The sequence below is a fragment of the Falco naumanni genome, chromosome 12 (assembly GCF_017639655.2).
Source record: "Falco naumanni isolate bFalNau1 chromosome 12, bFalNau1.pat, whole genome shotgun sequence".
NCBI classification, from domain to species: domain Eukaryota; kingdom Metazoa; phylum Chordata; class Aves; order Falconiformes; family Falconidae; genus Falco; species Falco naumanni.
In genome coordinates this window covers 28,737,631-28,759,629 of record NC_054065.1, presented here as the reverse complement: position 1 = coordinate 28,759,629, position 21,999 = coordinate 28,737,631, and the positions used below count along the sequence as shown (strand labels likewise).

Sequence of the window (21,999 nt, the reverse complement as noted above, 5' to 3'; positions counted from 1 at the left end):
CACTCGTGGCACTGCGTGTGTCCACCTGAGGAAGGATGCTGTTTCTTAGAAGAGCCCAGCAAAGGATGTGACAGTGAACAGGGCACAGCTGAAGCCTCCCCCCAGCCAGCAACCCCAACCTGACCAGTCACAATGATGGTAAGGGGTCTCTGGAGATGTCAGGATTTAACTGACAAGGCTTGTGGCGGGGCACAAGCCTTCACTATGTGGGCATGAGACACGCCTGCAAAACACTTAATACTGGTAAAGAGCAGAGTACACGCAAGCTGGCTACAGAGGAACCCACCAGCCAAGACCCGGAGACAGACCCCTCGAACGTGCGCCGAACACACCCCAATACATCTTCCCGCAAGAGAACTTGTGGATTCAAGGCACACATTAGGATTAAACGCTGATTTCAAAAACCTGTGGTGAAAATGAAGCCTTTAGTCTATTCACTACAGCAAAACACAGCCAAGAACAAACCAACAAATGAAGGAATGGCCACATGCCCAGAACGCTCCACTGTGTATCCAGAGGAGTACAGAAACCATCCTTGAAAATTTAGTCTGCATGTGCACCATTAGGGCTTCTCAATTAGCAAGCCTTTCTGGCACTCAATAGGTCACTGGCGAAGCTCAAACAGCAGTACCAGAGCAGACATCTGCCGAATGACACCTGTCCCTGGAGGACTGGAACAAAATACAGCTGAGCACTGATACCCAGCTCCATCTAAAACCTCTTATCCCAGACTCTGCCTAATCTGCTGCTGCTCCCTCAAGAGTGTCCCGTGCTACACCCAGCAAAGGGAGCAGAGCTACCTACTCTCCCGAGCATCCCACTGTAAAATCTACCTCTCGGAGACCAGCTTTCACACTAATTTCTCCCAGTAACCACTTGAGATCATAGCTGGCAGGTTCGGTCCCATTGCTGCAGTGAGTGCAGATTCTGCCTTTACCCACAAAACCCATTAGCCCAGTCACCCAGTTTTAAGAGCAGACTGGGAGCTCTTACCTCCGAATTGTCCTTAGCAGGGTAGACCTGGCCTCATTGTGGAAGGTGATGATGATGCTGGTTGGCGGGAGGTCCTGGCGATAGTGCAAAGTCGTACACCTGGGGAGGGAGAAAGAGGAAAACACCGTTCAGGTGCTGGAATTCAAAGTAGGAGCTCGCTTCATTAACGCAGGCAGCACAGTCCGCCAGGAGATGGGGCCTCCAGCCGCTATTACAAAAGCGCAGGAGTTTTTCCTGTGTGAATCCTTTCTGAAGGAGTCCAAAACCTGCTAAGTCAGTCGCTGAGGATTAAAGCAGTGAAGAGCTTAATTGTCATTAATAGGAAGGGATGAGAAAGGAGGCAGCCACCTTGCAGCCCTTTTCTCTACCCACTGCTTCCCAGCCAGCACACCCTCCCAGCACCATCAGCCTCCCCCACCAACAGGCAGGGGGAAGATAAAGGCCCCCCTTCTGATATTATTTGGGGTAACACCACCTTCAGCAAAGACACTGCTCAGTGACGTTAGCACGACGGGATCAAAACGGGTCCTTCAGGCCAGAGGTAAGGACACGTGAGTTGCCTGCAGGCCAGCTGCAAGCCTTCTGCTGCCTTGGTGGTTCTGTGAGCTTCGGGGGGCTTTCAGTGTCATCCCACAAGTACTAGGGTATCATGATGAGTTTTTTTTCTCAAACTGAGGCAGGGACCCAAGTGCTCTTGCACCCACCTGGCTGGTGGCACCAGCAGAGGCAGGAGCATCAGTGCAGCTCCAGCTCCAAGCTGCCTCACCCCCACCTCCCCAGGCAGCCATTTCCACCAGCCAGCTGCAAGGTAAGCCAGCTCCTGTTTCTAAATTGATTGCTTCCTTATTCATTCTGCCTTAATGGCATAACCTGACTACAGGGAAGATTGGGATTTCACATTTTCCAAGTCAGCCTGTAGGAGTTGAAAACCCACAACTGCAACCGCAGCCCCTGCTGCCTCCTTCCCAGGAGGAAACGTCATAGACTCTGTAATTACTCTGACCTTTAGCTGATGAAATTTGTGGCTTTTATAGACCGATGCCAACATCTTCCTAGCTCAGGAAATCCAGATACACCTCTTACATCTGTGCTGCTCTTTCCAGGTCCCTGTCAGTCCCTGTGATGGCCTTAAGATGACACACCAGTGGCAGGAGGGCACCTCATGCCCAGCCTGAGGAGCAACCCATCACAGCCATCATGTCCCTTCCCATCCACGTGCCACTCGCCTGCTCTTGTGTCACTGCCCGGGTGCTACCACTACCACCCTCAAATGAAGCGGGAAAGAAGACTGAGCAACCACTCCTTCAACAAACCATCAGTTTGCTCCCCCGGAGCTCTGGACCACAGTATCTGCAAGGCGAAGTAAAAAGAGAGGAAAAAATTAAGTTCGGATGGAGAGGAGAAAGTAAGTAAGGGTATACAGATATTGGTTTATGCTATTGGCACGGCACGCTGCACCTCAGAAATGCCAAAATGCTTGAGATACTCACTTTAATGAGGTTTTTCATTTTGAAATTGCATTTTTGATTATTTACAAAGCGAACTAAATGAAACAGAAAAAAGAGTGTGCATCAGGTGAAATAATTCCAAAGATAAGAAAAAAAAAAGTGATCTTGCGTGGGACAAAATATTTGCAAGCTCACACTAAATCGGTTGCTGCTTTCTTCCACTGTTTCGTTCAAAACATGTCCCAAATCCTGCCTCAACTTGACCAAAGGGGATTTCTCATTACTACCCTGTTCTTTCAGCATAGTCACCAACCCCAGAAATTCACCACCGAACCAATTCTAATTGTAGGTCCAACCTCAAAGGACACCAAAGTTTCACAGCTATTCCGCATGCAGGAGAAAATTCAGTAACATTGCCCTGTGTGACAGCACCCTCATTCATCAAAGTTACATCTCAGGGATGCTAAAACCAGAGGGTTTCTGAATTACTGAACAGCACGGGGTCATGCCCTGAGCTGCTCATCTGGGTCGCTGTGGCCCTTGCATCATCCAGCAACCAACTTCAGCCGAGCTTTCCCAACCTGACACGATGAGAAAGAAGCTGGTGCTGCTGCTCGGCGTGCTATTGGCCACGCTCATGCTCAGCTCTCACTTGCTTTGCGGAGCTGCAGGGACAAACTATGAGAATTGCTCTCCCTGTGCTATTTATACACCATTATCTCCCAGCCGTTCCCAGATGTGTGTCCTTCCACCGACTTCCAACACGGCATCAGGAGGGTCTCTGTCGAGCAAACAAGGGAAGCTATTTCTGGAAAAGAATGAAAGAGGGTGGAAAATACAAACTCATCAATACTTATGTTATTACAATAGTTAAATACAGCGGCGATGGACGCGGGCTGCATCACCCACCAGCGGGAGTGCTGGGGATACTGCGCTGGCTGAGCCTGCCAGCAGTGCAATGAAGGCTCCTCGTGCATGACAACTTGCTTTTAAAACTCCAGATGTCTGTGCACCAGATCAGCCTGACTAAACAACACGCTTGTGGGAAACACTGAAATGTCATCTACAAGTACCTCTAGAGCTTGGTCACAGGCTCAGCGACTCGCCCCGACTTCTGTCTCATGAGGCTCGTCGCACCCCAAAGGTAGGACCGATGGCTGGGCTGCTGCTACGGCGCAGGCAGGGACCCAGCGGCACCTCTTCGCCCACGGGACCAGCACTGCACCACAAGTGGGACTCGCCTCCCCCAGAAGCCAGCCTGAAAAGGGTTACACTGAGCTGCTGAAGCTGCCAGGGCTCCTCTGGGGTCCCTACGTGGCCCTGACTCTGCCCTTGCCCAGGATTTTGCCCCTGGCCCCTTCCTTCAGGAGCCCTCCTGAAGTTTCTTCCAGGTGGTCCCTTTTTTTCTTTTGCCTTCCTTCCCCAGCATAACTGCGGCTAAACGTCCTGGCTCCCCAGAAGGCAGATTTCAGTTTAAGTTGTTGACTACAAGTGCTTTTTTGGCACTTGCTCGGGTAATAAAAACCACAGCTTGGAAAAGCATTAAATCCAGCATGTCCAGAATTATTTTGTGTGACAATTACATCTGGGGTAATTTCAATTTAATACCTCACTGCAAGTGAAAATTGCAGCATGCAGCCCTAAAATTGCTGTAATAATGAAAATAAACCCGCTAAGAGCTGCCTGTGCTACCTCAGGCTGTCACTGGATAAACGTTTTGTGCTGCTTATGGTATTCCATAGGTCACCCAATTGCCAACAAGAAAAAAAGCAGAAACAACACCCGCAACATTTTCAGGAAACCAATGAAAGTTTGAGGGTTTTGTTGTTTTTTTTTTTAGATTGTTAAAAAAAAAGAAGAAGTAATAACTATATTGCTTACACTTGCAGTGTGTTGAAACTCACTGGCTGAAGTCATTTGAAGTTTCACGCTTTTAAACCTTGCGGGAGGACCGAGGAGCAATCTTAGCACAGCAAGCGCTAGCAGGAGCGCTGCCAGGCTGAACTGCCTGCAACATGGGCTGCTCCACCAGCTCACAGCGCCCGGGGGGCAGGAGAAGACAAAAGCCAGGCTGGTTTGCCCTGGAAACCCCAGAGGGAGCATCCAGCTGGAGAAACAATTATTATTTCCTTCTGCAAACCCAGAAGTCAAACTTTCATCTGATGGGAGGTTTCACTTCTCTGTTTTAAGGTTATTTCCCGTTCCAATTTGCAATCATTTCAGAATCGGGAAGTTATGAAAGAAGCATTCTGGCTGCGGACACCTTAGGAAGCACCCCTGGAAAATCCCAGCCTGGCCGGCTGCTCACAGTACTTCCCTCAGGGTGGAAGGAGCAGCACTTCTCATCTCCGTGTTCCCAACACGCCGTTATCGGCTCAGCAATAAATCACGGTGCACGCGTTTGAGGGGGCAGGGAGCAGCTGGAGCTCCCGCAAAGTCCTCACCTTTGGACACTGCAGTGATCCCTGCAGACCGCTGAGGTCCCTCACTCTGAAGACTTTTTTCTTGGTTTGCTTTGACCCTGGTGCTCCTGGCAAACGATGGGGTATCACATCCTGGTGGCTTCTGCACACCACCACCCACGCATCCCTCAAGGTCCTCCTGATGGGCAACACATGCCTTCCCTGGACATTTCAACCTGCTTTACGTTTAAAATGGCAGACCTGACTCATAGTGCCTGCACCAAAGCAAAGCCCACCTTGGAAACACCACTATGCAGCACAACGGTAAAGACTAACAGCGTGAACAGATGTGGACCCTGTTCCTCAACCCCTCCTGGTCCACCCCTGGGCTCATCCAGAGCGTGTTTCCTCCTTGACACTTGCCCTCCTGTGCCCACAGAGCTGCACTGTGTCTCCTGAAACCCACTTCTCAGGCCCATCCTCTCCTGTGCCTCATTAACTTCTTCAAGAGGTTGCTACCCTCACCCCACTCCCCCAGCCTCCCCTGCCAGGCTTCTGCTCATTCCTCTTCTCTGCTTCCACAGCCATCACTTGCCAACAGCTCTGCTTTGAATTTTTAACGTTTTCCGTGAAGTCCAAACCCTCCCTCAGCACAGCTCACCACTTTCAAAGCATCTCTGCATATTTATTTCCAACAGCCAGCTGCATCAGACAGAGCTACACCACCTTTCAGCGTCCTCCTGGCTCCTCTCTTCTCCTTGGAAAGACGAGGGAGAGCAGCCTCACCACCACACATCTAAACCAAGAGCACTGGGGTTTGTCCCCACACTGGGCACTCACAGGGCTCTCCCTCTCGCAGAGGATGGGGACCTGCCACCAGAAACAGCATGGCTTCACACCGACAGACAAACCTACCAGTGCTTTGGGTTGCAGCTGACATTCCCCAAGTCTGCCCAGCTCTCCAAGCTTGACGGCTCTCTGGAGTGAGGGTACGTGCAAGAGTCGTGTCACAGCAGCGCAGCTACTGTGAGCTGCACGTTAGAGACTTGGCCACCTCACCAGAAGCAGGGAAGAACTCGGTGAAGGAAGAGGCAAAAATAACAAGTCCTTTTAGCTCACAGAAAAAATGAACTGAATTACACAATTGTCCACAGCAACTTCGAGGAAGGGTTAATACTAATGGCAAAGCTCTTGGCTCACGCTCATGCTGGAAGAAGAGACCATGCCAGCCTGGTGCCCACCTCTGAAGGTCCTCAGCCACTCAGGACCAGAGCAAGCCCTTGCTCCAGCCTGGCCTTGGGCTGCATCAAGTCATCCACGCCTGGGAGAAGCCTCTACAGATTTGCTCATGCTACACACCAGTCAGCCAACACTGCCTCGCAGGGACCTTGCTGCCACCCCATACCCAGAGAAAGTGGTGGAGAAAGACCAGAGATGCTGAAAATGTGCCTGCACCTTACCAAAGGAACAGGAGTCAGTCTGCTTCTGGGCATGTGTGCAGCCCAGGAATGAAAAACAAGGAGAGCTTCCATTTCTCATTTTTACTTCTTATCATGAAAACCATCTCGGCCCTCTCTGGTCTGAGCTGCTCCACCTAACTATAGTGGCTGGGCACCCCTGGCGTCATCACTCTAGTTCCTCCCCCCAGGACCCCAGAAAAAACTGGAGCAAGGAGGGAAGAGATCAGAGCACCAGCTGCCTTGCCCCAGCCAGCAGCAAACGTGCCCGGGTCCACACGCCTGCAGGGATGGCAGGACACCTGGGCACTTTGGTCCTACCTCTCAGGGTGGCATAGCCCCCCCCCCCCCCCCAGCGGGCAGCCATTGTGCCTAGACCCCTATCTTCAAACTGAAATAAAATTACAGGTGACTTCCATGAAAATACTCTAAAAACAGGGACCCTGGACATGCTGCGATTTAAGCTGTATAGCAACGTATGTGCCAGCTCGTATGGAAACTGATGAGTTCACAGAGCTCACTGCTGGGCAGGGCCGTGCATGGTCTCACCTGACCTCTGGGGAGCATGGTCCCTGGCCTTGCCCCAGCCATCCGCGCAGCTCTCAGCTAATTCTCGCGTGCATTAAACCCAGGGACTTGTGTCTGGCTGCAGAGCACCTTTCAAAACATCATTACTTCACGCCCTCCGGAGATGGAACATCCAAGAAGCACTGTTGACATTACCGTCTCATAAGACAGTATAAATGGGATGTGACAATTCGGTATTTGCACGACCAGAGCACACAGGGGTCGGTGGCTGCCTTCATGACATTCACCTCCCGTCACCACCCTCAGTTCTTCTTGGCTTTCCCCCAAGCCATCCTTCCTGTGCATTACCTCGGAATATTTTGTCAGTCAGCTTTGAAAGACCTTCAAACTCCTACTTGGTCTTCCCAAGACATGCCAGCAGCTCCTCCTCCTTCTACAGGTATGCTCTGCGCCCCCTCAGTCGGGATGAGGCTGCCCAGCAGAAGGCTGCCGGTGGCCTGCCTTGCTGCACACCTCCAGCACCACCACGCACCGCGCTCTGGATGGCACCCGCGGCCATGGGACGGCTTGGGGTCAGGTCTGGGACAAAGATCTACTGAGAAAGCTCTGGGGTTTCCTCCATAAAGCCAAGAGCTTTGATGCTGACTGCTCCGCAAGGACACACTACAATCCGAGGATGAACACTGCTGCTCAGAGCACGTATGTGACCTCTGTAGCATGACACAGCGAGCAGTGGCTGCAGGGGTTGCCACCAGCTACAGACCCTCTTCTGCCTGTCCTGGTGGCGCAGGTCCACCTTGGGTTGGCCGTGAGCCAGGGCAGGCTGGTGCTACTGGAACACCAAAGAGCCTAGAACAAAGAATTGCTGAAAAACCAGCTGGAAGGCAGAGACTCTGGAAAGCAGCCATGTCAAAAGGAAAGAAGGATGGACCAGGAGTCAGATGTCAGCTGTTGATGCCACCTGATTGCAGGGAATTCCAGCCGGAGTCTGGCTGGCCCAAGTGAAAAAATACCCTTGAGAAAAGCTGGTAGGATTTCTCTGTGCTGGGCTGGCATACGCCTTGGGTCTGTGTTCCCAAAAAGGGACTGAAAAATCCCCAGGGGGGCATGCAGCAGCCTCAGCAATGCTGGGGGCAATCCAAAAAGGGGAACCTCTACTTGAGCAGATGACTTAGGGGCATGCAAGGGCTTCAGCAAGGGTGCGGAGGCACATCTGCAATGAACATGCAACAGGGGTTACCATCAGAGCTAACAAGAAATTATTCAGCAGATGTAGTTGGGTAAAACTGTAAGGAAAACCATCAAGAAAACACTACCAGGGTGCTGAACCAGTTCTGGCTGTAGATTAGACTCCCAGAAGAACCTGTCCAAGTCCCCACCTCTCCCCTCCCACGCACGTGCTACCACAAAAATACAAGAAAACAGGCAAAAGAGAAGAGCTCTCCCGACGGCAGAAGATGCAACCAGTGATGAAAGAGGTCTTCTCAGCCTCTGTGTTCTTCTGAAGTCAATGAGCTACCAGGAACGTGATGGTCACAGCTAGTGCTTGCCTGCAGGCAAGCAGCTCCAAGCCTCGGCAGGGACCACCACACACACTGCCCACCACCAGCGACACACTGGCCTGAGAAGGTCAGCCTTCCTGGGCTGACAAAGAAGGACGTTTTTCTACACAGCTTCTGGAAACCCAAACACTTGCTATATTTGGCTAGTGCACAATTAGTATTTCCTCTAACTCCCTGTCTCTTTCAGTCTCTTTCTTCCTTTCTTTTCCCTGCAAGATAGATATCTAAAAATTTAATCAAACGGCTAAATTCGAAGAAAGGGGGAAATGCAAGAAAGCAAAAACAACCTTCTGTGCACATGATGAGCTGCTGCCTGCGAACCTCAAAACTAATGAGATGATGCATTTATAATTTATTAAAAATTCATTGGATTTTTGCTTTTGGAAAAGAGGGGAGTCAAAAAAAAAAAAAAAAAAGAGTACCTACTAACAAGGAAGGAGAGAATAACGTGGCTGCATTTAAAAACAAGTTAAACCAGATTGTGTGTCTTGATTTTTCAAAGCAGCTCGTGAATAATTCATATTTCTAAGGCTCTCCACACAGACTCAGGATCTGCCTTGCTTCTTTAGTCCCTCCACCCTTCCTTCTTCAGAACTCAGACAAAAAGAAAAAAGGAGCCAACAAAAGTGAAGGGGGAAAAAAAGGCAAAAAAAAAAAAAAGAAGAACCTTCTTTGTCTTCAGTAGAACGTTAAATTGTGGCCAAATTTCTGATGCCAGTTTTACCAGAATACAAGAGCTGACAGCAAAGTTTTTCACCTGGTGAAAGGAAAAACAAAATCTGGCACCTTGCACCTTCCTGGAAAGCCACCAATCCTTTATTAAAGATCTTTAGAAGCCAAGACAACCTGAAACCATATTTCAGAGGGTCAGAACTACAGATGCAAAGATACATTAGGGAGGATGCTTTCTGACCAGAGCTTCCTGGCACCACATGGCAAATGGAAGCGGTGAAAGTCCCCATCCCCACAACCCCTCCTGAGTCGTAACTGGATTAGCACAAACCCAGCTCCACTTTAAACATGCAGGGATCCACAGTGCTTACAGCAAAAATCCACCTAAACGGCCCCAAAACACTGCCTGTGATGGCCCTTTTGCAATGTCTGAGGGAGTAGGACTCCAAGGTGCTGAGTAGCCAAAAAAACAAACAAGAGTTTGATGGAAGAAACTGTCTCATGGCCTTAATTATCAATAGTAGTGAGCCTCAGAGAATTAGTTCCATCACTTACTAATACTTGACTTCGATTTCAGCCTATGCAAACATATTGGGTCAATAGAAATACCGAGACAAGCACGAACGTTAAACAAACAACTTCATTCTGTCAGAATTACTTGGAGCAAGTTATCAAAGTAATCGATGGCACGTAATAACTGTAAGACAAGCGGTCAATATGTTATAGCAGTCAGAGGCGGAGGACGGCTCCAGCAGCGAGTGATCAATGGCACCCCAGGAATGCCAAAAGTACTTGGTGATGAAGCAATGTCCCTCACGAAGTCATCGGCGGGCCCGGGTATGGTTCAGGCGGGTGCAGCATCGCTCCCTGCAAAGGACACCAAGACACCAGGCTTCCTCCTCCCTGCAAAAGCCCCAGGATCTGTGCACGGCGGGGAAGGAGGCACATGGAGTTGAAGGAGGAGAGCTCACACCTCCACGGATTGACTGGTGTCGGCACCCCCCACCCTAACGGTCGTGTCCAGGGCTGCGGTCGATCCTGGTCTATCAGAGACCCCCATCCCTCCCTCCACCGGGAAGAAGCCCCTCTCCCTGGCACAGTGACTGCCACGGTGCTGCCACATCCTCCCAGCGGCGGCTCCCGCGGCCGCCAACACGCACTGTGGCATCGCTTCTGCTCCAGCACATCGCTTGTTCCAGAGGAGCCCAATACGTTCCTTTCATCTGATACTCAAAATCACTTGCTTTTAAATACAGCCTGTCATTTTCAGATGACTAGAAGCATCAAAATCATTTGAGATCTAAATGAAATTTCTTCCTTTTCAGGATGAGAAAAACAGATCCTTTTGGCCTTAAGTTTTCCTGTATTTTCACTTTTAGATTCACTGAGAGCTTTGCTTTTGGCTTAACTGGGAATTTCTATCTCCTGGCTTTTCTTTTTCTTAAATAACCAAAGAACCCAAACACGTTTATTCACTCAGATCTACTGAGCCCTGCCCACCTGCAAAGCCCCTAGGTTCAGGCTCCAGAGATGCGGCACTGACAGCACGGGCACAACCCAGGCGTGGGGAGCAGAGTGGATCCCACCACCCACTCCATCTCCATTCCCAGCTTCAGCCCCTCACAGGAAAGCAGCGGTGCCTGTGCCCAGACACCACTCACCTTGAAATGGAGTGGTTCGTCCCCAGGGCGCAGCAACTGGCAGGTCATTGCCTTTTATTAAATTCCCAGCTCTCACCCCCTCTCTGTCCCCCACGGTGACAGGGACACGCAGCAAGATCACCCTGCCACAGACAGATATCTGGGGAATGAGCTTTTATCTCCGGGTGAACGTGTCACAAAAGTGGAGCTAATTAACTGGAGATCTGTTTTTGAAAAAGGTTAATATTTTATCACATGTCTTCTGTCTTGAGGAATAATTAGCCCTGGCAGCACTAGCTCTGCCGCTTCCCAAGGGACCGAGCGAGGGACCGGAGGCTGGAGAGGGACACGTGGCACTGATGGATAGACAGCGCCTCAACCCTGGGCTAGCAGTGCAGCTCACCAGCGGTTACTTCTCAACACAAACTAACCTGCTGTAGAATATTAAAGAGGCAAAGCCCCGCTCCAAAGGCTGGGCATGTTCTGCTTGTCCTATATATCTATGCTCTCAGGTAGGGGACACGCTTTAAACCAAGGCGCTGCAACTCAGCTCTGGCACCGGAGCACCAGCGCAAGCCCCTTCTTCCCAGGCACCGCGGCCAGCACCAGCCTCAAGGCAGCCCCTTCCCTCACCGCTCCGATGCCCCGCTCTGCACAACACGAGGGAAATCCCAAGGGCTCCCCGAACTCCTCCACTCTAACAACAAACCTATGCCCACAGGGGAAACCGACGGCTGAAGCAGGTCCCCACGGGGGCTGCGGGGAAGCAAGCCCCCTCAGCGCTTGCAGAGCAGCCCTCATCGGGGGTACGGCGCACAGCACCTCTCCGTCAGGCTGCCGAGAGCAGGGCTGCGGTGCAAGCGGTGTAAGTGGAGGAACTGGAAAAGGATGAGGAAAGGGTAATTTCAGATTGACCCAGAACTATTTTGTGCGTGCATTTCTCTCGGCAAAATGCAATGGATGGGTGGTGGGGAATTTCCAAAATGAAATCAAAACTGTGTCACGGGGAAACAAAACCAAAATAATTTAGATGAAGGAAATCCATCACTTGGAGAGGAGGAAGAAACTGCTTTCAGGTTTTTTTCCTCTCTGAAACAGCAATTTTTGGCAGGCAAAACAGCCCAACCAAATCAAGGTGTCTTCCAGGGGAGGGACAGCTGGGATGGAGGCTGTGCCTGCTCCTGAGCGAGCTCCTCAGACACCTCTCGGAAGGATACCTGTCCTGTGCAGATGCTCTTCCTACCCAGCAAGGCACTGTGGGGCTAGGACAAGGGACAACTTGGAGAAACAAAATACAGCAGTAGGAAATTTAATATTATACCATGGTGTTTTCTGGAACAGTCCAGAGTCACCCCTACTGCCCAAAGCCAGGCTCCCGGACACCAAAGTCCTACAGGCTGCCCCGGTACCCACGCTGCCGACCCCCTTTGCCCTGCAGACACCTTTTAGCCAAGAACACGCTGAGGAATCATTTCTGCTCGCTGTGCAGACAGCTGCCATAACTCACACTTCTAGCACAGCTCTTTCAGATATAACTAGCTTTGCCCTCCAGAAAAAAAAAAAAAAAAAAAGGAGTAACAGCCACTTCACTGACACATCCTCCTGCATCCAAACCACCCGGCTAGATGTTGCCATCAGCTCCACATACAGCCTAGCTCAGGCCTCAACTCCTTCCCGAGAGTTGCCCTCATCCTTCTCACTCAAGAAAAAGAAAAGGAGGGGGGGAGGAATACCAATGCAAATCCACCACTGCGGAATAAACACTGTCACCTTTCCCACTCCCCTACAGCATCCATGCTCGAGACACAACCAACCCGGCTCCTGAAGAAACACCAGCCTCCCCTCGCCCCTGCCCCAGCATCCTTTCCCAATTTTTAACAAAAGCCCCACAGCCTGCCTTTTCTCCAGGCAGCCCCTCAAGATACAAGACTGCAGCATCTCACAACACCTCACGTCCTGCCCCCTTGGTGACCATGACCATCCAGCACCAGTGCCCGTGACTGGGATCAGTTGAGCTGTGGTCCAAAAACCTGAACAGAGCCACTGTGCTGCCACGGTGAGGAAGACATAGCACCTTGAAACCAACAGGGTGGCAGTCCTTTTGCTGTGATTCAGTTAGCCTGGTGGTAATGAACACCCTCTGTCTCTGCCTCCAGCTCCAGGGAGTAACTGGGCAGGGCTGGGAGGGCAGAGGAGCATCACTGGCTGCCTTGGACATCAGAGCAAAATCTGGGGTTGGGTTGGGATGTCAGCACTTGCAAGCCTCTCTTCTCCTCAGGAAGGTCTGTGTAAGTCACGTGAGGCAGTTCAGATGTCGGTGAGGCTCAGGGAACACACTAATTCTCAGGACAAGCACCAGCAGCTCCAACATGGACCATGGCAGAAGCCCTGTCGCATCTGAGGAGGGAAGAACAGGCTCTTCAGGACAAGTGGATGTTGGGATGATGGTCTGGCCAGCAACATTGGCCAAAGACAGTCCCCAGCTCAGACATGAGCAGCCATCTCAGGGGAGATGTGACTTCTCTCAGTGCTCAAGCCCACTACAATCCCATTTCATGCAGACCCTTCTCATCAACTCTTCCTTCCCCCACCTCACTAAAAAAAAAAAAAAAAAAGCTTCGGAAGAGGACATTACATAGAAAGATATTTGAAACAGATCATCGCATTCATCAACTCTTGTCCCTCGAAGCCACCAGCCCCTGCCTCAGAAGCCATCAGGTCTAGCTGGCCTGCTCCTCAAGCCCTCCACCTCCCGGCAAGCTGCTCCGCGGGCCGCAGACAGCAAACACAGGGCAGCAAATGTCACAGATGCTCTTGCATTCCCCATATGGGGATTTGGACAGACACCAGCTGTTTCCCAGGACTGTGTGTTTCCAGCCCAGTTCCCAGCCAGTAAGTCCCCAGAGACCCATCACGCTTCTTGGATATGCTCTCCAGAAGCAGTAGGTGCAGCTGCTGAAAAGAGGCACCTTACCAACTTCTTACCAGGTGTCCCCACATCTGTGCAAGATGCCAACTCCAGCAGAGGGAGGAGAACATGAAACACTGAGTTTTTTGCAGAGCTAAAATGGTCCAATGAATATGGAGTGCAAACTGTGGGATTTCTGTCTCTGGCTGGAGTTTTCTCAAGCCTCAGGAGAGAGAAAAGTTTAGGAGTTCAGTTCCAGTGTGAAATGAGGAGTCAGGGTAACTTTTTTTTTTCAATTTTTTTTCCCCAGCGTTCTCTGAGCAGAAGTCTGGATAGATTGCAGCCCTGCAGTCTAGGCAGGATTTAGCCAGGACCTTCCCCTCTTCTGTGAGGAAAGGCAAAGCAGATGGTCACGGTCAGTCCTCCAGCGAGTTCAGGCATCCCCAGCACGGAACACTTCAAACGATGGGTCCTATTCTCTCAGAGAAACGCAGATAAACCAAGAACCGCTCCACTGGAAGAAGTACACTGGGTTTGGATTTACACTCAGAGAAACGCAGATAAACCAAGAACCACTCCACTGGAAGAAGTACACTGGGTTTGGATTTACACTCAGAGAAACGCAGATAAACCAAGAACCACTCCACTGGAAGAAGTACACTGGGTTTGGATTTACACTCAGAGAAACGCAGATAAACCAAGAACCACTCCACTGGAAGAAGTACACTGGGTTTGGATTTACACAAGTGTAAAGGGAAAAGATGTGGAACTCTGTGTGCACAGCGTATTCTGAAATACCAGGGACTAAGACACACGTGGAAACATAGGGAAAACACAGGGTGCTGCCTACAGCCCAGCCATTAAGGCGTTCTCCTTTGCTGATGTGGCCTGTAGGACAGGTCTGGCCAGCTGACTTGAGGAGACTCCATCTCCACCGCAGTCTGGGATGGATGCAGTGCTAAGGGCACCACATCTCGCACCGGCTGCACTGCGGGGGATGCACGGTGCGAAGCAGGGCATGAAAACAGCTGCAGAGCCCCAGCAGCATGAAACACTGATCCTGAAATGCTGTGGGGGCTGCACTGGAGTCTAAGCAACCCCACCACTGTCAAAGCCTTGCAACGTCCAGCCAGAAAAAAACACGAGTGCAGTAGTTAAGTGCTCTTAGATGATGAACCCCAAAAGGGGAGGTGAAAGATTTCCTCTCACTGCTGTCCCACCAAGAACGACCTAAGGCCACCAAACACACCAACACCACCCAAGCAGCAGCACACTCTTGCTTGTTAATCACATGGATGAAGATCTCCAGTCACCTCAGCGGTCGTTCATCAGGGCGACCCCACAGCGGTACACAGGTTTGAAACACAGATTTGCTGCTGACGTAAGAATCAATCCTGGGAAAGATGGCAGGCAGCGAGGACGGGAGGATCAGCCAGCGTGCTTCAGCGTGCACCTACCCCTCCTCTCAGTTAAATGCACTCACTGTGACTGACTGGACAATTAAGCCCATCGCCTCTGCACGACAGGAAAGGCACGAGTAACACAGGCGCGGCGAGGACAGCAGCTCAAGCAGCTTCAAAGCTTGTTACACAAACACAGGCAATGGAAGGAGAAGTACTACAGACTGCGTGTGCCGCAATCAACGTCTGCCAGTTATGTCAGCTCTCACAGAGCGCTGGGCCAAGCCTGAGAGGCAGGAGCCCCAAGAGAGCTTGGTGTTTTCTGCAACAAGAGAAACCTGAGCTGATTTCGTAGCTGACCCTGCTTCAAGCAGGAGGCTGAATCACGGACCTCCTGCGGTCTCTTCCAACCAGAATTATTCTATGATTTCATGAAGTGCCTGTTCCTGATTAATAGCTGTCTCGCTTTCCTTGCTTAGCTGCCAACAACTGCAAATCTCAGTACTCTTTGTTCTCTGTGCTACCTGAAAACAAGCTCTCTCGGTTTCCATCACATACCTGTTCCCCAAACCTCTTTGGAGTTTCAAGTTTAAATTCACCCAGAAGACCAAGGGCAAAATGCCACTATGTGTGGTGAGCCCTCCAGATGGATTGAATCCACAAAGTGCAGAACTGAGCTCTCGCGAGTGAAAGACGCTGATTTTGGTCCACCTGCAGTCACAGCGGGGGGCAGGTTTAGCCAACAGACACACAAAAACTCGCGCTGGCCCGAGAGTGATGGGCAGCAAACTGGCCATCACAACCATGAGATGCTGGTACAGCTGTCTGACAGGGGCTAGAAGGCCAAAATATCTAGTGTGTGGTAGTCTGGGGGACGCAGCATATACCCTCACTCGACCTATGCCTCACCCTTCAGTCTTTGGCTAGAGGGGACCTTCCCAGTTTGCATCCTCTAAACTGCACTTCAGGCTTCACGCTTCATTCAAAAGCTTCAGCTCTCCAGCCACACACGGGTCCAAACTGTGAGTGTGAGCACGTATAAACTCTACTACAAAGGTAAAGATAGTGGGTTTTGATAAGGGGAGCACCATCTGGATCTTTTGTCAGCAAACTGCAAACTTTCCCAGCTAGGGGAACTGACCATGCTAGTAACCAAGCTGTACAGCAAAGGTCTGAATTCCTGGAGGCCAGAAGAGCTTGGAAACAGGGCAACTGTGACAAGAAGAGATAATAACGACAGTTCCCTGAAAAATAAAATAAAACCCAGCATCACATGACGATCCCCTCTTACATACATGGTATGGCTGGATCTCGAATGGTCAATCCGTGGCTGGCGATGGGGGGGGGCTGAGCTGGCTGCCTAAAGCTGTCTCTCTCACTGACTTTCAGCTGCCCAACTGCATTAGCAGAAGCTACAGAACATATTAAGACACTTTCCTTCACATCACCAGCCTGCACTAGCTATTTCTACCATTGTCACAGGGTTACCAGGCTGCACAGAAAAGGCATGAGCAGTCCTCTCTCTCGAGACATTGCCCAGCCTGTGAAATTTTCAGACTTGGGCCACAAAGGCCAGCTGACTGATGGCAGAAACACAACCTTGGCCAATGCAGGTGGTTCTGGTTTATCCCCAAGACACCCGATAACCCCTGCTCTACTTGATGGACTATTCTCATATCTTCCCCCCCCCCCACCCCCGACCCGAGATCTCAGCCTAAGGAGGTGATGGAAAAACCCAGTGCTGAGCACTAACCTCTTGAGGTCTGGTGTCCTAGAGACTAAAGCAATCATGCTGTTTCCTAATGGAAATACTTTCATCTCCGATGTGTTTTCCACCATTCGTTTGTGCAACTGCTCGCCTGCAGGGTCATGCTGTGCGCTTGCCTGTCATTAGAAATAAGGAGACCAAAGGCAGGGGGTTCCCAGATCTTCTCTTACCGGCTAATTCAGCCTCAGAGTATGTTCTGCAGGCGAGAGACCCAGGGACAGCTCTTGCGCATACAGGACTTCACTGAAATGTCATAAATCTTATTTTGCAATGCAATCACAAATGCCCCGGCTCTACCCAGAGAACAGTGTAACAGCTGGAATAAACAGATCAAGGGAGAGAAAAACTCTTTGGGATATCGCTGGCAGTCACACAGCAGCTAATAATGAGCCCCAAAAGCAAGACCTGCACCCCCTTGCATGCAGCCACCCCCAGCCCACACAAGGTGCTGCCAGCCCGCTCTCCCCAGGGCGTCGTGCACTTCTCATGGGGGAGCACCCACACAGGGACCCCCAGCCCACACAAAAGGGTGCAGGACAGAGAAAAGCCAGCAGTACGCACACAGGGCTGCATGAGGACACCTCCTCCAGCTTTCACCAATGCCAAGTCTGGAGATGTGATAGCATTTGAGCACTCCCTCTCCACCATCCTCATCACCTGGCTCCCTCCACCCTCATGGACAGAGCTCCATCCACCTCCACCACACTCTAAGCACCTCTGCCCAGACACCCCACTCCGTGCTGTCCCACCACCCCTATGCCCTGACCAGATGCACCCAGCAGCACCAGGCACAGGGAGACCACCCGCACCCACACCTGCACCCACGCCACTTCTTGCCCTGGTCTACAACGCAGCATATCCAGAGTCAGCAGCTCACAAGACACTGCCTGAATAAGCAAATTTTAAAAATAACAGAATCCCTTAGGACTTAGTCTGCATTACGCAGCAAACTGGATTAGCTCAGCTACAGTCCAGAGGCCACATTGAGAAATGTATGGAGTCAGCAAAGGGAAAGGCAGCAGCAGACCAGGAAAACCTCTAGGTTCAGTTCTGCTCTCAGCTGTTCAAGATCCACCCAAGTACCCTCCCTGCAAACCTTCCCTCAGATTCAAAGTGAGTTTGGCCACCTGCTCGGTACCCACCTGCTAGTGCAGGTCTAATGTTCAGGTACCGCTGAGGATGGCAGAGCAGAGCCCCACCTCTGTTCCACCTGCGGAAAAAGATGTGCTTTTCCACACGTGTCGTTCTCCAGACACCAAGTTCCTCCTTTGGGGACTCTCAAGAAACCAGGCAAGAAAGATAAGATGCCTAAATCCCTATGCGGGGTACAAAATGCACTTCTAGCTGGTGAGACACAGTGCTCTTGATTCATCTCAAAGTGGTTTTGGTCTAGCAGGCAAGGAAGCTGATGGAAGACAAGGCAATGCAAGAAGTCCAAGGGGATCATAAACACGCTAAGGCAAAGGCAATGCTATCAAAATCTACTTTTCTCCTCTTTGACTCTTCACTTCCCAGAAGGTACTACAATATTTTCAGTGCACTTGACTGCTTGCCACTCCTGGGATGCAATCATCAACTCAGGCAGAAACGGAGCCACTTCAAAGCCTGCATGCGATACAGCTGCCCTCACACAATCTGCACGCAGACGTCTACGCATGCTGTCACGTGCCATGCGCCCAACACCCTCACGTGGGACATGGGGACACGTGGAGGGTGTGCAGTGCAGAGATGCATGCTCAGCCCCACATGCCCGTGCACACAGGTACCACACCTGGCAGAGGTAGGACCGCCCTTGGGACCATGTGTTCTTCCCAGTCATCTCCACGCACAGCACAGCTGGATATTTTTGACTGCCCCAACTAGAGCTGCTCCAACATGCTGCAGGTGCAGCCTCTGCATCCTTGGGATGTACACTGCAATTAACGGGTGAAAATAACACCGCAGCGCACACTGCTTCTGCTCCAGGGCCAAACTCCTGGCACTTCTGGACCTTGAGAATGCAAGACAGCAGCTCTCTGCCCCAAGGGAACATCACAGGCATCATCTCTTGCCATCCCTCCGTGAACAGTCCCTATGGCAGAGCAACCAGCCCTGGGCAGCTTTCCTACCCAATGGACACTCTCCAGCTGGCACCGCCCGGGGGTTCGAGCACAGAAACCTGGAGGAAATCTGACGGTGTGTGCTGTTCCCCTCAAAGGGAAGAGGACAGACTACGAGGGCAGAGCTGTTCTGTGGGGCGTAAGCTGGCATGACCAGGGCTGCCAGGATGCTCTCACCTTCAGCAGAAGATGCGACGCCTGATCTTCCTGTCTGCCAGTATCCCTGCCAGCCTCGCATCTCACCACAACTTGATTTTAGCAGCTGTTTTCTCTCTCTCAGATATGCACATACGCACACAAACGCACGCGCTCAAGCAGCTGTAAAATTCAAGCTTAACTGGGTAGGTAGAGCCTCTTGTAAAGCACTTGTAACTCAGGGAGGGAGGGAACTTACTGCCTTACACTGGAATTTGAGAGGGCTCCATCCCTGGCCTCCTTGCTCTACCACCTTTGCAGACAGCGCTACTAAACTCCTGTCAGTGCTGCGGAGGGAAAAAGCAAGAAGAACAGAGGAAAACAGGCAGCGGGGGATGCCTGAGGCTGGCTGACGTGATTCACAATAGGCAAGTCTGCTAGAGGCTCTTACCTTTCCTCTCCTCCAGCCACTACCCTCTCATCTACCCTCTTTGTTCCCAAATTCACCTCTGGTTCGCCGCCACCAGTGAGCACTAACGGCAGCTCAGGTCGGTGCCGGCCACAACTCGTGGTCCCAGCCCAGCCTGGCAGCCACAGCAGCATCTGCACATCTATTAAACCCAACGAAGCATTTGGGAGGTGGAGGTCAGCCCAAGCAGCATATGGAGTAACCGCGTGGTGAATACCGGCCTCCCTGGGAGCTGTCTGCCACAGATGGAAAAAGCCCGGGAGCCATCATGACAAAATCTTCTGGCTGGGGGCGACGCATCCTCCCTGTTGGCTTTCCAAGCCGCTGAGCAATACTGGAAACCTCAGCTCCTCTCCCACCCCCTGGCCCCATGCGCACGCCTGGCACTGACTCACTCGCTGCCGTTTGCATCCTGCGGTTTGCTGGTGGGAGTTGCAGAAGGTGGGATGTGGCGATGAGATAATCCCAGTGGCATGTGGCTACCGTGGGAGGGGGACTAGTCACCCACACCAGCAGCACAAGCTGGTTGCACGTGACGTGGATGTACCACCTAGATCCGGGTCCAGCCTGCTGCTGTAGTCACGGGGATTTTTTAACCTCAACTCTTGGTGGGGATGCGATATACCACCATACAAGGTCCTGTCCTGGAGAAAGACACCCCTTTACGTGGTCCAAGGGTTTAGTCAACGTGCAACCAGGAACACAGTTAACAGCAGCAAAGCACAGGCAGGTCACCAGGAGTGATGCTCCAGTTGTGAGATCTCCCAAGCTGAGCAACATGATGCAGTCCACAGAAGCCACATTTCCCTGGCTCACATCACCCACAACCCAAGCGCGACCTCACAGCCCCATGCTGGCCAGAGGCAGGCAAAGACAGCCACCACAGTTTCTCCAGCTCCAATTCCTCGCAGCACTGCAATTCATCTCCATCTGAAACTATTCCACTGGCTGCAATTTAAAAACAAAATCAATCCAGCAAACATTGCTAAGCAACTGGCTGTCAGTGCCACATCCCACCCCGCCAAAAGTATTTGCCCTCTCCATGACCTTCTGGCAAGAATATTGCTGCTCAGCACTTGCCAGATTTTGTATATTCAGCTATTGTTGGCAAGTCCAGATGCTTGGTTGGATTAGCAAAGAGAACTCCAGGAAATCTTCTGCAGCCATCCTGGTGAAAAACGCCGCACAGAGAGGCTGTAAGGAGCAGCAGCCCCATGTTCCAGGCCCTAGGATCAGGACTACGAGGTGCTGACCTTGAGGCACTACCCTGGTCTGCAGGTCTGTGGGTCTCGGTGCTGCCTCGCATCGTACAGAGGGGATAAACCGTGGAGAGCAAACGCACTGAAAACCCGGTCGCAGAGCAGACCAAGCCACTTTGGGCACCAACATCTGGCTGAGAAGCTGAAGGAGAACCTGCTTGCCCATGGGGATGAGCTAAAGAGGTGGGTGAGACCCTCTCCAAAGCCTTCTAACTCCTCGCGTGAGCCGGGCAGGAGCCCCTTGGCATTGTGGTGCCCTTGGCATGGGGCCCGTGCTGGGATGTACCTTCCTCCAAGGTCAGCTGGAACAGAATTGAGGTCTGACTCTTTGGACTTGCTCTCAAACAAGCAAGCCTGAGCACTTCCCGTCTGGCTCGCACAAAGCAGCCTAAGCCAGGTTTACCCTTCAAAGCAAGTCTCTAAGCACAGCCTCCAGCAGGTCACGCAGCATGAACCCTGGGGGTTTCTCACGGGAGCCTGGACCATGGCATTCTGCCCTCCCCTTCAGGGGAAAGGCCTCTCCTGGTCAAGCCCACGCTGGATTCTTTTGGACAGCTATCAGGAATTTCTCCCTGCTCCAAGAGCAGGCCATGCTCATCCATGCTTTCCCACCCAGCTCTGCTGGGCAATCCAAGACCAGCTCCCAGGTCGCACAGCAGTGCCCGAGCATCGCCTGCAGCAGCTCCTGGGACACCTGTGCTGTGAGAAAGGATTGTCCTTCCAGAGACGGCGTAGCTCTGCACCTTCCTCTCCCCCTCAACCACCATGCCCAGACCCTTCCCCCTCCTCCCTCCTCCCCACCAGCCCCTGCCTCCCCCCGACCTCCTGGCAGCCCCATTTCCACCGTGGCTGCTCTAATGCTCAGTTAATGGTGCATCACCCACAGCATTGTTCAGACATATTCAATAAATCAGAATCCAATTACCGGGTTAAGGAAATGGGAAGCAAATGCAATTAGCCCCGGCCCCTCCCACATGCTGTGCCCTCGCTTCCTCCATTAGGAGAACTTTTCTTTCACCAGAGCACTCAGCACCGTGGCCGCCCACCCAGGAACAAGGTGGCTGCCACCGCGCAGCGGGGGTACGGCAAGGGGGCAGCCGAGTTGATCTTCCCTTTTAATAGGGCAGATGGTTAATATCCCTGGCATTAATTCTCTCCAGGAATAGCACGCTCGCTCTCTGCTCAGCTATAACAGGCGTCCGTCAGAGCCGAGAGATCCCCTCCGGAGAAAGAAGCATCTGGTCCTTACTATGAAAAGG

The 21,999-nt window shown here is 51.7% G+C and overlaps 1 protein-coding gene across 1 annotated transcript in view; it reads right to left on the bottom strand.

The window, feature by feature from the left end:
- Positions 1-21,999, bottom strand: part of GALNT14 (polypeptide N-acetylgalactosaminyltransferase 14) — a 99,530-nt gene that overhangs the window by 39,528 nt on the left and 38,003 nt on the right. Inside the window, exon 3 of the mRNA XM_040612316.1 lies at positions 994-1,092. Within this exon, the coding sequence (XP_040468250.1) occupies positions 994-1,092 (99 nt within the window). The remainder of the gene's footprint in view (positions 1-993; positions 1,093-21,999) is intronic.